The following is a 14,831-nucleotide window of genomic DNA, read 5'->3' on the forward strand; positions in this document are numbered from 1 at the left end:
AGTTTATGACTACTACACAGTTCCGGAAGTTTCCAGTCAGCTAAGCGGAGTTTTCATGAATACGACAAGTAGCGTCCCGGCATTCCACGGCGTAGCAGTGTAGTAGGAAGTTCGTGGTATGAGCGCTAGAGTACGCTTCCCACAGATCCGCATGCCCGTTTCGACAATTCTGCGCATGTCTGTAAAATATAAAAATTACATTTGACGTTCATTGCATTTGAGGGAATTTCATATTCTAACATTTAGTCTATTCGTTTTAGGCCATCGAGCTTGTACACATGGAGGTAGCTTCCCAATGCTCGCATGCGTGGCTGGGTAAAGCCCCCATGTGTGCGTTATGTATGTATTTATGTAAGCAGTGGTTTAAGCTCGACGGTTTAGGCGAACAGCGTAAGTTGAAACTATAATAGGTAGAATGGTTTGTTGAGTATTGTTTGAGTATTGTATTTCGCAGATGTAGTCAATGACCCTGGTTCAGCGGCGGGGCCAATAGGAAATTACGATCTCAGGACGGCGCTTCAGGATTGGGCTAATTGTAAGACAAGAGGAATTAACCTTGAGTTACGGGAATTTATAAGTATACGGCTAATCGTTTCTGACTTCTTACTCACTGGAGTCACTGGACATATCCGTTTCGGCAAACTCTGGTCGCAAATTGTCCAAACCGAAGCTGTCCGGTGTTATTTATAGAATATCGCTTCGAGAATACGCGACTTATGTAATTATACGCGTTTCTGCAGTCAACGCTATACGACATATTGTAAGGATTCTCAAATGCATTTTCATATTATTAAACATAAAAAAAAAAATTTCCAGCTTCCAAATTTCAAAATGATCAATAACCGCGCGCTGTGAAAAAGTTCTAAATTTACTGACAATAAGTGGGCAATGTATTGAAAAAGAAAATCATTTTTGTGTTGCATTACACCTTATATATTGATGATAAAAAACACACCTCTCAGAGTTATACTATAAACTGCTGACAATACCGTAATTGCATTGTTTTATGTATCAGTTTACGCTTGTTAATTTTTTTATTGCGATTTCACGCACTATTCACTTACTACATCACGTGAACCGTTTTGCAAGAAATCGATTCATGTATGGATAATTAAGGCATAGATAAGAAGTATTTTGTTAGTGAGAAACGTACTGTGCTATCGGGATGAAAACGCCCTATAGACAGCACATTTTTTTTCGACAGTACAATTTTGAAATTCGCCTAAATCAATTCGAGATACTCAACAGCGATGGAGTGTTTCATCTTAGGATTTACTTTTTTCTTTATTGTGTGACGTTTGCCTAGGCTGTGATAATCACGGCATGTACACTCAACAAATTTCTCGGGGTCATTGATTCGTTTCAGTTATTTGGCAATAAGATAATGATATATATATATATATATCAGTTGTATCTTTTATTCTTTTTTCTTACGTGTAGCTTCAATTTTAGAAAGAAATACATCTGCGTTACATATGTACAGTATAATTTATACAATATGTAAATATTCTTTGGTTGGATTAAAAATTCTACAAGACGAATTGATGTCCTCTATTGTGCCGTGTTATGTTTATTGTAAGGAACATTAAATAGCACTAAATCCAATTGACACCCGTCATCTTGTCGGTCGAGATGAATTTTCAGACTAGTTCTGCTAATAGCAGTAATAAAAAGAAAAATAGTACAAGTTTATAGAGCATGGAGACTATAATAAATTTTCCAAACAAACCTCATGTGGTTTCGAGGTAATGGTTTTTCTTTTCTTCTCATGTGGGATAAGACTGGAAAGACTTCAAAAATTCTTTATCGGTGTAACGGTTTTTGAGTTCCCGTTCAACTTATCCTTTGACATACTTTTATTGTTAATCATCAATATTTATCGTCTAATGTTAAACAAAGTCAACAGTTCAAATAATCACCCCAAAATAATTTTATTCGTATAAAGACATGCATAGATAGAATTATCGTAAACTGAATCATTGTTTCAAAAAATTGCTACATATGTAATTTGACTAGTTGGTCTTTTTATAGCAGGGAAATTTCCCAATGCTTGGAGCGTGCAGGCCATATTCCGTTATTGTTTGCTAGCATTGAAAATCAGAGCGAGAAATAGAGATAGAATTAATCTGCAACCTGTAGTGCCACGTACAGAGACACTTGGCCGCAGTTCGTACTGGTGGCCAATAACAAGGAGTATAACCATCGCAGTTCGCGAGACAATTCATAAACAATAATCAGGCGATTCGACGTCAGCCAGTCTTGATTGACTTGTTGTTGGAAGATGATTTTTTCCTGCATAAAAAAGTATTTATGAGTCTTACGGCAATAAATGAGTTTTTATAGAATTCTTAATGTTAAGTAAGATTAATATCCATATATATTATACAAGACGTTCAGTGAGCTACGGAATCACCCAAATACCACGATTATTTAATCGTTCTCCGATTGATATAATGGAATCACCTCGAATCCACTTAATCAATTAATTAATTATATCCCAATTAAATTTATCTTGCTTGAATTATTGACTTGATTTAACAATTACTGTAACTGAAACACGTTTGAAATTCAAGTATTGCAAATGTATCTGAATTATAACTGAATTGTTCAATTAACAAATTAATTTATTATCCTGTTGATATAGGATGGAATTAAATTAAGTCCATAATGTATGATAATTACGCAATTCTTAGCATGCAGTGAAACCTGATCGGATAGACTCCAACGAAGTAAGCCGATTTCATACTCAGATTGTATTATATTCAAGTCTAGAGGAATTACCTGTAGTAAATAAGGTTTTCAGATTAAATTATAGTATATTTAATACACTAATAAATAATAAGATTAAAAAATATTTGGAAATTATGAGTATCTTTTCTTCGAGATATGACGTAATAGAGTGATTCTTACTTGCGAAACGAAGTCCTGCGTTACTTACCGAAAAATTGGCAATAGTCACGCAGTAATTATTTTACATACACAGCAAAATTGCTCGGCCTGACAAGATTCGGCGGATGCCGAGCTGTGAGACCCAGTCACGAGCAGAATGGTATTCGAGCAATTTCCGCAGTCGTATATTTTGACGTGAAAGAAAAATGGAACATATTCTATAATGAGCAAAAATTAAATTTGATGTGATTTGGTGTATAGCATATACATTCAATCTCCTCTAGTTTTGCATTAAACATAATCGTAAACTTTAGCTTACTCTAATTAGGCGAAGAATATGGATGCAAAATACTTTTCGTCGACTTGTCCATGTGTACATGGCAATTCGATACACTCGTATACCTATGTATGGTATGAGTTGATAAAAATAAAAACATTTTTCCAGTGATAAGCCTATGAGCGTGATCATAAAAAAAATGTGTACCAATTAGCAAAAATTAAAACCGTAAATCGTGCATCGCGCCGTTCTACTTATAGCGTCTAGCTCCCGAGTTTTTTCAACCGTAAATTGCTTTTTTAATTGTGCACTTCGAGACTCCCCGACATAAGTTAAGGCCACGCATTTATAATTGTAAAAATAATTCGTGGACACGCATCGCTACAATAAAAGACGCAACAGAAACGGCGTGATAACGCATCAGAACGAGAAAGGCACGTGCTCGCATCACGTTCACGGCTTCTACACTTGGAGCTATCATTAATGCTGTAAATGGAGTTCATATAATAACTGCCGAATAAATCAAATGACCCAAAACTGACCGCAGGCGTCTAGAGATGAATAAAGTCGAGGGACGGAAAATCAGGCGATACGACGCGTCGTGTTTCTTGCGCAACATATGCGTTACAAGTCCAGCATCGCGGTATCGCGCCAGCAGATAACGACATGCTCAATGCATTATCAGTTTACAGTCTTAGGCTGAGCCAAGGGTTGCGGCGATACGAATCGGAGCGGGGATCGTCAAAAAGATTAGGTATTTTTCGTGTGAAAGGGGCGTTGCATCGATCAAAACATATATCTCTTGTGTAATTCAGTTCGCAGCCAGAATTGAGCTCGTTCCCGAATACTTGGTAGATGAGAATGTTCACCCGGGATTGGCAAGCGCTAAAATTTTTTAAAGCTATTTCATTCTCATCTGGTTGGCCATGACTTACAGTAATATTATGCTGGACCAGTTATAATTTTTTTTTTTTTTCTATTATCGCCAGACATCCACTAATTTCAACTGTGTAATTATAATTTCTGACAATTTCTCTAACCTTTCAATTCCGTCGTCTTACGGCTCGAATCCCTGCAGCGTTAAATAGTGTCAGGTATAAGAATTCGGTCGAGAAAATGTGAATATATACTCTTGTATGTTAAAAAAAAAATCTCTCTACGTATCCACAAAGCATTTTTTGTGTTTGCGATTTCAGATGTCGTTCTCCTATCAGTATTTTACGTTATTTCAGAAGCGACATACATGATCAAAAAGATTACACGGGAGAGGAATTTTACGTAACGTCAATAAATTTTTTTTCTGCTGCTTTTATTGAAGGAGGGGGGCAGACTTTATATGATCCAGTCGGGCTATAATATAGCTTGTAAATATGTACGTACAACAATTTACCGGAATATTCCATTCATACATATACTAAGTTTGTAAGTTTACGATGTATGCAATAAAAACTTGCGGACAACTTATCTCTTCTATTAGTTGAAAAAAATTCTGGAAACTCCTCACTATCTCATATTATATTTATTATCAAATGGTGGCACTTTCACTTACACCGCGTTCCTCGTTTACCTAGAAAGTTTGTTTACCGAGCTGATTCATTGGCTCGAGATAATGATGTTGGCAACTGTAATTGTGTCAAAGGTGTAGTGCATCGGTGTATATACACATTACACACATATATGTATACATATATAATTGAGTACAATTATAATCGATCGAAACAAGATATGAAAAATGTCATGATAATGCACTTTCTACATATGAATGCAGTATTGGAATTGTCAATGAATGAAATTACCCGGGATTGCGTGCATTGCAAAATTATAATCCTCGACTAGGCGAGATAACCGGCCTTGAGTGAGTGTAGTGAGTGGCTGGTGCAGCTCATTAAGTAACAACAGAGTCTTTTTATCGATCCATTGTACAAACGATTGACTACATGCAGTTTAAGAAAACGTCGTTGTTATCACGAGACAAAAGTTTTCTCGTCTGGCTGAGATACCGCATTCGAGATCCCCGCTCTCGCGTCTAACGAGGGTAAAACGTAATATCGGAATTCCCCGCAAGTATGTGTGAGTTGTACATTACACACAATGCATTCGTATCAGTGCGCCGTTGGCGCTTATGCCAACCATCTAGCGCCACGCAGTCAGAAAGGTTTTCTAGATCGCATCAGGTTTTGTATGTGATAATGCGAAAAAGCCAGCGACAATTATCACCGCGTTTTCTGACCAAATGTATGTCGGATCCAGAATTCGTGCCTGTGTCTATTGATGCTAATCCGAATCAGTTTCCCTGCTGAAAATGAAACTGTCAAATTTTTGACAAACGTTAATTTTTATAGCAACGAAAAAATATCAGTAGAGGAAACTAAAAATCTCCCCACCTGCAATCAATGATTTTAGTCTTGAATAAAAATACTGTAAAGATGATTTATTCATTGAAATTTTTACTGCTAATTCTTGCAGTCACGGAGTTTCTACGGAGACAAGAGAGTGCGGCGAGACTTTGAAAAAGCTATACGATAAAGAGATTGTTTTTTTGTTTTTTTCAACAGTTGTAAACATCCTTAGCCTAGTGGCGTCAGTTTTCTGACGTGAATGCATTTCCTGGATGTTGGAATAGTTATGGCTGAGAATTGTTTAGGGGGTAAGAATAAAAGAAAAAAAAAAAAGTAAATAAAAGCGAACTACAGATAAAAACGTGGTGTGAATTTTCATTGGTAGCGCAATCGTCTCTCATGTCTGCGTAGGTCGTCGCGGTTTTCACCCAAGGGTCATCCTGACGAGGAGGTTATCGCCTCACGGAAAAAGGGGAGATTTTTGTACGAAGACACAGAGATTTGTACAAGAGCGCACGCCGCTGGATACGCAGTCGATTCAGAGGAGTCGATCTGTGCCCAACTGAGGTAAAAAGTGACATTATAAGAGAATGATTATAGTAAACAGTCATTCAGGGTAAAACATTAAACAGGCACACTGAGAAAACTGGAATACAAGTTGGTCGAGCGACTGTCGTAGATTCGAATAAAATTCATTAATAATATAGAACGAAAATATTTTTCTCAAAAGTCTCAATTCGCTCGCGGCAAGTAGATTAAATCAAGTGGAATCGATATGAAGGAACAGTTCAAAATCAAGCCCGCGGGGTTCGAAGTGAATAGAAATATAATAAAGGAGAAAAGTCACATGATTTCAAAAATCTGGTTTATATTATTTTTCGCTGGAACAACAATAATAAGCCTTGGTCTGGCGGTTGTTTTTTGGGGCACCAGCGCGTTCGAGAACGCGATAATTTCGCAATTGGAACTTAAAAATGGCACGCAGACTTTCGAGTGGTGGGAACGGCCGCCGGTACACCCGGTGCTGAAGGTGAGAATATTCAATTACACGAACGTGGAAGCGTGCAAGGCCGGAAACGCGTCTAAGCTTCTCGTCGAGGAGGTCGGACCGTACATTTACAGGGAAATAATAACCAGAGTAAACGTCCGGTTCAACGAAAATGGCACCGTGACTTATCAGGAGAATGTAACCCACGAATGGATCGGGGGGCGACCCGATAGTGAAATAGTCAGAGTTCCGAATCTGCTGCTTATTATGGCCGTTCAAAAAGTGAAAGACATGAACTACGTAACGCAATTTGCTGCTACGGCGTTTCTAAGTATACTGGAAGTCGAGCCCTTCAAGCTGCTCACCGTGAAAGAATACCTTTGGGGATACACCGACAACTTGCTCGAAACAGCGCAGAATATTCCAATGGACACCGAAGTGGTCGACAAGATCGGGATGTTGATGAAAGTAAGTATAGACTGGATTCCGGCGGTGCGTTGCAACCTCACTTAACACGATGATTATTCAACCGCTCACTCGATTATACAATTATTGTATCTTGCAGAGGTCCGGACTCTCCAAGGATCGCATCACCGTCCACACCGGAAACGGCGACATCGACAAACTCGGTTTATATGAGGAATTGAACGGCCTGAAGAGTCTAAAAGTCTGGGGTGGCGAGGAGTGCGATAAGATTCAAGGTACAGACGGCAGCATGTTTCCCCCGAATATCATTCGGGACCGTGATGCCCCGTTGGAAATTTACACCCGAGATATATGCAGGAAATTCTCACTCACGTACCACAGCACCAATGCCTCCTTTGGGATACCGTCTCTGAGGTAAGAACCACCGATTAGGTGCTTTGGTCCCATGCTGTAACCGATAACCGATAGTGAGTCCCAAACACACAGGCATAGCCGCATTCGTGGAGTAAGGCATTACCACATTTATCGTGACACGTACGATAAGCGTGGGAGTATATACTTGGTTTTATTTATTCGAATATTTTGACCCGATTCGACGAAGGTACAAGCCGGCCAAAGACGTCTTCACGGCATCCAGCACAAAGAACTCCTGTTTCTGCGAGAAGACTGTCCAGGATTCGAAAGGGACGATCCAGTCATGCCCGCCGGCGGGAGTTTTCAACGTGTCAGCCTGCCAATTCGGCGCGCCATTGTTAATATCGTTTCCCCATTTTTATCGTGGAGAAAAAATCCTATTGAAGAATGTCGATGGTCTGAAACCTAACGCCGAGCTGCACGAAACTTATCTCGACGTACATCCGGTGAGTGGAATAATTGTTGCATCAGCGCTTGCATTCATTACCGATTATTTTGATGAAGGTAGATTCTTGAAATCTGAGATTAAGGCAAACAAAGTTTCGATGTTTGTAAAGCTTGTATCTAATCTTTATTCGCTGATCCGTGAATCGTACGAGTGCTGTCGCAACGAGGCAATAATTGAATGACCGTGAACGAACCGTGACACAACCCAAGATCTGGTGGCTGATCTCAATGATTCATATCATGGTTTAGTCTATGTCCAATGGAAATTCATGGACGCGTACAAATGGTCCGGAATGTTCGGATTCCATCGCGTCTCTGACGAGCGACTCAAGGGAACAGAGATTGACAGCTTTTTCTTGTCCATCGCGAAATTCTGCCGCTAAACGCAACGCACACTGAATGACTTTGGTGTACCGCGAATAATTATCGATCACATCGTCGCGAGTGACGCGCAATATAATCGATAAGCCGATTTCATGTGAGGTTGAGAAATATTTATAGGACCCTTGAGCGATGCGCGTCTAGTCGGCAAAATCGCGATTCCGACAGCCTCGTGTTTTCCGCTAAAATTAAAAAACGAATTTAAATACTTATGCAAGATTTGCTCTCGAAACAACAACAACGCGATAATTAGCACGCGTATGGCATGATCGAGACGCGCTTCAAATTGGCTAATCATTGACCTCTACCGGCTCTGGTGTTATTACGGTCGTGTAGTTACGGAGGACTGTCATGACTCGGCGATATCGACCGGAAGCCGTATTGGCGATGGAATAACTTGTTTTGCAAGAAAAATCATAATTCGCAACAAGACCCAGATCATGGCATTTCAATTTCCGAACGCAATATGTCAATTACCGAAGTCACGCGAGGGCTTTTTTTGCCTCTTATTTCATCAGCACGCGTACGAGACGGACGTTTGATAGAAATATTATTACAACGTCGAGAAAGACATCACGATTATACCAAAAAGGGGAAGAACGAAATGCACGACCGGTGAGCCGATTAGTACCTCGGGCTTTTTTAACCGCGTGACTTCGTACATGCCTCGCAAAAATTCCTCTCGTCCGCGAAGTTAGGTCTCGCTTTTTGTCACAATACGAAAATAAATCCATATTCTGACACGACGATTTTCTTCTCCTCTTCGCAGCGTCTCGGAACACCGATTGGCGGATGGTCGCGAATGCAAGTTAATCTCCAGGTGACCGTAGTCCCCACGGTTCCTGTGCTCGATTTACTGAAGGATGGAATGATCCTACCGATGTTGTGGTTCGAGATAGGGATCGACTCGATACCGGAAGTGGTTTTGAGCCTGCTAAAACAAGCCTACTTCACCGCGAGCACTGTCGAGACTACATTCAAATGGGGCAGCTTGGTGTGCACGTTTCTATCGATGTGCGCATTGGCGTTCGTTACGAAGAAGTACAATTTGTCTATTCAGCTTAGGCGCAGTGCTACGTTACAAAGACTTACGTAATGTTCTAAACGAGTTTCGAGCCGGAAGCATTAGTGGCGAAAATAATAGCCCAACAAGAAGAGCGATACGGCGAAATGTTTTTAGCTTGGCACTGAAAATTACAACTACCCGTAATCCTCGTAACCTTAACGCGATCTTAACGGTCATTCTGCGCCTAAACTGACCAGTTAATCTATACGTCGAGGGAAAGTGACTCAAGTCGCAACGACCGTAACATCGTTCGAGATCGACCCTTGAGGCGGATGGTTTTCTTTACGTCGGATTCGTTTCACCGCTCAAGAACTTTTCGAAGCGGTCGATTTTCCAGGATGAAATTGGACTTTTGCGAATACATTTGGAAAATAAGATTCGGGGAACGATAGATTTCGGCTGATAAGATAAGCGTTGAATTCAGATTGAGTGTGGACAGCTAATTTTATCACACCGAAAAGTGAATTTTTAACTACACGAACAGCTCTTATACCTGAGCGAAAATCTGTAGCAAAGAAGCAACTAGAGTTTCGTTTAGCTCAGCTCAGTATTTCAAATATAAAAGTAGAACATGTTCGTTATTATCGCTAACAAGGACTGTTATTTATTCACGTGCGGTAACGCGTATACATTTACTGTAGTCTGGATTGTTTAATTTTTATTCTGGCGCAGAAAGGAAATTGTTTAGGTAGTTGGTTTTTTTTTTTCGTTCGTTTTTAACAATGCAGACTCCAAGTTGATTCGTGTTTAATCATTACTTCGTGTGTTCCTTAGATTTTTTTTTTCAACAAAAAGTATTAATTTCTCTACATACGGTTATGTCTTACTTTTGGAATCTACCTATATATTGTACACTAGATTTAAAATTAGAGATATCACGTTTGAAGCTAATCACTCGCCTTCAAATCCTGCACGACAATGAAAAGTATCAGCTATAATTATCGAACGGTTAACAAGTAACTACTCGTTCTCATAACTGGCGGCACAGTGTTTCAAATCTGAAAATCACGAGGACGGTTATTTCACGTTTATAAGGCTGATTCTTGGGCCATGTTAACCATTGGCCGCATGACGAACCGTGAGAATTTACTATAAAATTGCGACATTATTTCGTAATAAAGTTGTAACTAAGTTTTATTGTTTTTTTCGTTGCTTTGAAACAAGTCATTATAACGTTTTCATAAAATTGTTCCGATATCAAAAAATTTCACGTCAAGAGCTCTAGCTTTTTTTCTTAAGACTTTCGACAAAGTTGCAAACATCATCCTGTTATGATTATCGTGCAGAATCGTACCGTAATAACATTATGCATATATATGTATAATACGCACGTGGTTGGTTGGTAGATCGATTTTTCGAATCGGCACCCCGCGCCTTTTCATGCGTATGTGTGGTTGGTTTCCTTCCCCTCTTTTTATCACGTACGCGGCGTCTCGTTATAGTGTCGGACAAGATTATATCCCGTGGTAAACTGGCAACTAACGGTTTGTTGAGGAAACTGACCGATAACCCCACGACACCGGGGGTGCAGCTCGAGTTTATCTTACGAGAAAGGCGTGGAATTTTTCATTCATGCAATACCGTATGACATTGTAAGTCGTGTATGTATACGTTCGTATGAATAAACGAATCGTATGCAGAAAGGCTCAGTCAAGAGTCTTTAAAATTAACAATTAGGTATTATTTATATTAAGAATATTTTTATATGTCAAAGTTATGTATGTATACGTATAGTACATATACTCATACGTATATGACATTGTAACATGGCAATTAGTGACTGTTATCACGGATTGCCGGTTACAATTATTATTGTTATATCATGATTACTTACGTTAATTGTTATTCATTATTATTGTTGATATGTTATTGAATTGTTGAACTTTTTAGAAATTTTTAGATATTAGAAATTAGAAATGATCTAATATAGGTATAATTTATGCGTTAAATTTCATGTACCGCTATATATACGTATATATACCTATATATGGTTAACTTTTGAAAAAATAAATGAAAATTTATACACTCGTTGTATCTGTTAATTATTATAAGTCTGTTTATGGACATTTCATACGTATATATAGACAAATTATTCAACTGAAGATAATTTCAATCCTCATACACATGTATGTAATATGAATGTTTCACTTGTTGTTGCGAATCTTTTCAACTCTTCCTTGTTCGTACATTTATAAATATAGTATAGTAATCTTTATACTGGATAAATACGAAAATATAAACGTGCATTGTTTTATAATGCGCGTGGCGTACTATCGTGTTTGAGCCAATGCAACATGTGTGTGCACGAACCGTATTCGTATTTATATGTATACATGTGCATATACATAATGAACGAAGTAATTGCCTGCATATCATGTACGACTTTTTGGCATATTTTGATTTTTATTGTACAAAAGTATGTATAGATATATTAAATTGAGATACTTAAAATTCGATCGCCTAAGGTATATATATATACATATATATGTATATATACGTAGTATGTATACATGTATACACGATGTAGGTACTTAATAAAATAGAATACATTAAAATAACAACATATATGCATAGTAACATTACAACTCAAAACATGTACAAAGAAATAATAATAATAATAATTATCATAATATTGTAGTGTAATAATTTTGTCAATATAATTACATCGAAACAAGAGGTTTCTTCACTCTACCTTCTCTTACGTATTTTAAATATTTGTCCTTGATCGCATTTCTCGTGTGATTACGCATATGCACGTAATCATCGCACGATTTCTCTGTATTTTGTACGTTACACATCGACGATAAGGATTTCACGGATATCTTCTCCTTCGCAGAATCGTGCAACGTGTAAACTACGGACGGTGTATTAATTGTAATAACGCGTTGCTGCACCAGGCGTTACTACAAATATAAGTAGAACACAGTGATTGAGTAATTATAACACATAATATTGTATAATAATAGTTGTCCCCGGGACGCATTAAAGTTTATTAAAAAATTTAAAAACTGCGGTGTATTTATACGCAGATCTTAAGATCTACTGGAATTTACTTGAGAAATTGGACGAATAAGACGAAAGAGATTCATTCATGTAAATTATCTTACACCCGATGTGGTTTCAGTTGTACGCATGATTTACATTTCTACGCGTAATTTATAATTATACTTTGCGTTGCATTCCTTTTATACTATATTAACCACCATATATGTATAAATATAACATACGTATAACGATATAGATACTAATGGTCCGTCTAGTTCGTTGGATATTGAGCGTGATGTATGACTAATATACGTGCTTAAAACGTTACCGAACTAATAATTTATATTTATAGAATATACATAATCATAAAACAAATAACACATACTATAATAACATACGAAGAAATCAATTTATAACAAATTTATAAGCATACACGTGTATTATACATGCCTGGCTTATAACAATCGAACTTATTTTCTCGCCTTCCTCCGCCACTCAATATCTCGGACAAACATTGTGTTATTCCCTGCAGCTATGCGACATATCATTGTCAGACAAATATTTAGTCCGAGGCTTCGGTATAATTATAAATTGATCAACTGGTCAATTCTGTCGTAAAAACATACGAAGTATCCGATTAACAGTCACAACTGCGAACAGATTAAAACATAAGTCGACTTTATACCTGCTTGCCCAACTCTCGTACTAATTCAACGGGAATCCGTTTCATACTGACGACGATACAAGTTCCGCTTCGGACGAGCTAAGAATAAAAGTAATACTTATAACAACCGTTGTAATACTAAATTACCGAGTGTTAAATTTCACAGACAATTTCACATACATCTATGGCGACTTCTTCGCGCATTAAAACGGCCAGGTGATAAAAATATCAGTTGAATATTACATTCGTATACAGTGTGGAGAAACTAACAACGCGTGGTCAAGGATTTTTTGAATCATCTCGTCTTTGCAAATAAATTACGTACTTTTCATCTATGTTTGAATATATACGAAATGCCTTTTATCTACCGTTCGTGATATTTTCGAGCATGTAATTGATTTTCACAAGATTTATTTCGTTTATTGATATTGTATTTACAAAAGTCCTTTGCTCAACTGATTAATTTACTGGAAAATTTAGCAACATTCTTCGTGCGTTTCATTTCGCGTATCATAATTACAGTAAAATTGTTTAGTTAAAAATTTGAAGGCACGTTCGGTCAATTCTGATTTAATTAAAAGATTAATGAACTTAATAATAATATTAATAAAAACAACAATTTCCTAAAATGAATACTTTCCACTAATGTGCGACTATAGATACAACGTCGACGTTACTTTCATTACATGCGATGCGATTGTTACAGGAAATAAAATATCTACTATATTATTACTATTGTCAATTGCGAGTGCCAGACTCTCTGCGTTCTTGTTAAACGCTCCATATTGGTATTATCGTGTTTAATTGTCTCCTACCATATTATGTAACTATCTGCATGCGTATGATACATGAAGATTTGCAGTAGTTACAAAATTTGTATTACGCATTATGTACATTATGAGAACGTGAAAAGAGACAATGCAAAGAAGATTAGTGAAAAGGAAAACCCAGAAAAAAAATAGTAATAATAATAATAATAATAATTGAAAGAAAATATAATTAAACGATTGTATTCAAAATGAAATTTGATCGACGAAAACAGTGTCATAACAATAGGTTAAACTGTGGCACGTAATACAAATGTGACATGACGTAAAGGAAGATTGTTAAGAAAGAATGAAACTGAGAGGGGAAAAAACACAACAATATCGTCGATTCTCGAAATTCATACTCTCAGAATCGAGACTGCGCAAAATATAGGGAGACGATGGCCGCACCTACTTTGCCAATGTGGATGTACGTGTACGTTGTACATATATATATATATATATATATACACATATATGTATATACATGTATAAAGTTTATATATTTATATATATTTATATATATTGTCAAAAAGGGAGTTACGAGGCTCCCGTTGGGTTTTGGAAACCCGGGCTCATGCCGGTTTTCCCGTTCGCCGGAAGCGGGTTGCTCAGGTGGAGCTTTTCTTGGCGTCTCGCTGCCCTCGCCAGGCACATCAGGGCGCCGATAAGGACGATCAAACCGATCGCCCCCAGCGCACCGGAAACCGCTGCTCGAGCGATCGGAGGAACGTCGACGGCCATTTTTAACAGAGACCTCATTTCCGTCGGAAGTTCATCGATTCCCTGGAAAATAAAAATTTCGTTTTGAGTATATTTAACATTCATTATCAGCTGTTATGTATTACGATAAAAGATGCGATTTTAAGAACATCACCACTCGAAGTCTAATACGATGAAAATATTATTATATACGAATAATTCGATGATAAAGCAAAGAAAGGATATACAAGCTTTTTTCCATCTCTGGCTTGATAAGTATTTAACTCACGGAGATGCGAAATTGCACATATAAGTATATATGCCTATGTAGGAGAGACAGGAGATGTAAAAACAAGTTTTATTAACGAGCCGTCAGTTTTATTTTGCGAATTATTATCGATTATTGAGAGAAAAAAAATGACCACTGCCAGACTGTTATAAAACGAC

General features: G+C 37.7%; 2 protein-coding genes and 1 long non-coding RNA gene across 3 annotated transcripts in view; 1 reads left to right on the top strand and 2 right to left on the bottom strand.

Moving 5' to 3' along the window:
• Positions 1–1,204: 1,204 nt before the first annotated feature.
• On the bottom strand, positions 1,205–4,110 carry LOC124294005. Its single transcript, XR_006903888.1, has 2 exons — positions 2,939–4,110; positions 1,205–2,781 (listed from the first exon to the last, which is right to left on the bottom strand). It is a non-coding gene; the product is annotated as an uncharacterized LOC124294005 (long non-coding RNA).
• Positions 4,111–5,977: 1,867 nt separating this feature from the next.
• On the top strand, positions 5,978–13,822 carry LOC107217681 (lysosome membrane protein 2). The gene is made up of 4 exons (XM_015655305.2): positions 5,978–6,961; positions 7,059–7,333; positions 7,521–7,779; positions 8,931–13,822. Exons 1-4 carry the CDS (start codon positions 6,281–6,283, stop codon positions 9,255–9,257), a joined length of 1,542 nt encoding a protein of 513 aa, XP_015510791.1. The 5' UTR covers positions 5,978–6,280; the 3' UTR covers positions 9,258–13,822.
• The window catches only part of LOC107217680 (scavenger receptor class B member 1), a 28,329-nt gene continuing 24,091 nt past the window's right edge, over positions 10,594–14,831 (bottom strand). The window contains exon 6 of the mRNA XM_015655304.2: positions 10,594–14,468. Within this exon, the coding sequence (XP_015510790.1) occupies positions 14,223–14,468 (246 nt within the window). The 3' untranslated portion in view covers positions 10,594–14,222. The remainder of the gene's footprint in view (positions 14,469–14,831) is intronic.

Source organism: Neodiprion lecontei, chromosome 4 (genome assembly GCF_021901455.1).
Source record: "Neodiprion lecontei isolate iyNeoLeco1 chromosome 4, iyNeoLeco1.1, whole genome shotgun sequence".
NCBI lineage: Eukaryota > Metazoa > Arthropoda > Insecta > Hymenoptera > Diprionidae > Neodiprion > Neodiprion lecontei.

Excerpts from the sequence above, each read along its gene's own strand:
- LOC107217681 (XM_015655305.2), top strand. The coding sequence starts at position 6,281 with ATGAAGGAACAGTTCAAAATCAAGCCCGCGGGGTTCGAAGTGAATAGA. Across the intron at positions 6,962-7,058 it reads AGATCGGGATGTTGATGAAA|AGGTCCGGACTCTCCAAGGA; the intron begins GTAAGTATAGAC and ends TGTATCTTGCAG. Across the intron at positions 7,780-8,930 it reads CTTATCTCGACGTACATCCG|CGTCTCGGAACACCGATTGG; the intron begins GTGAGTGGAATA and ends TCCTCTTCGCAG.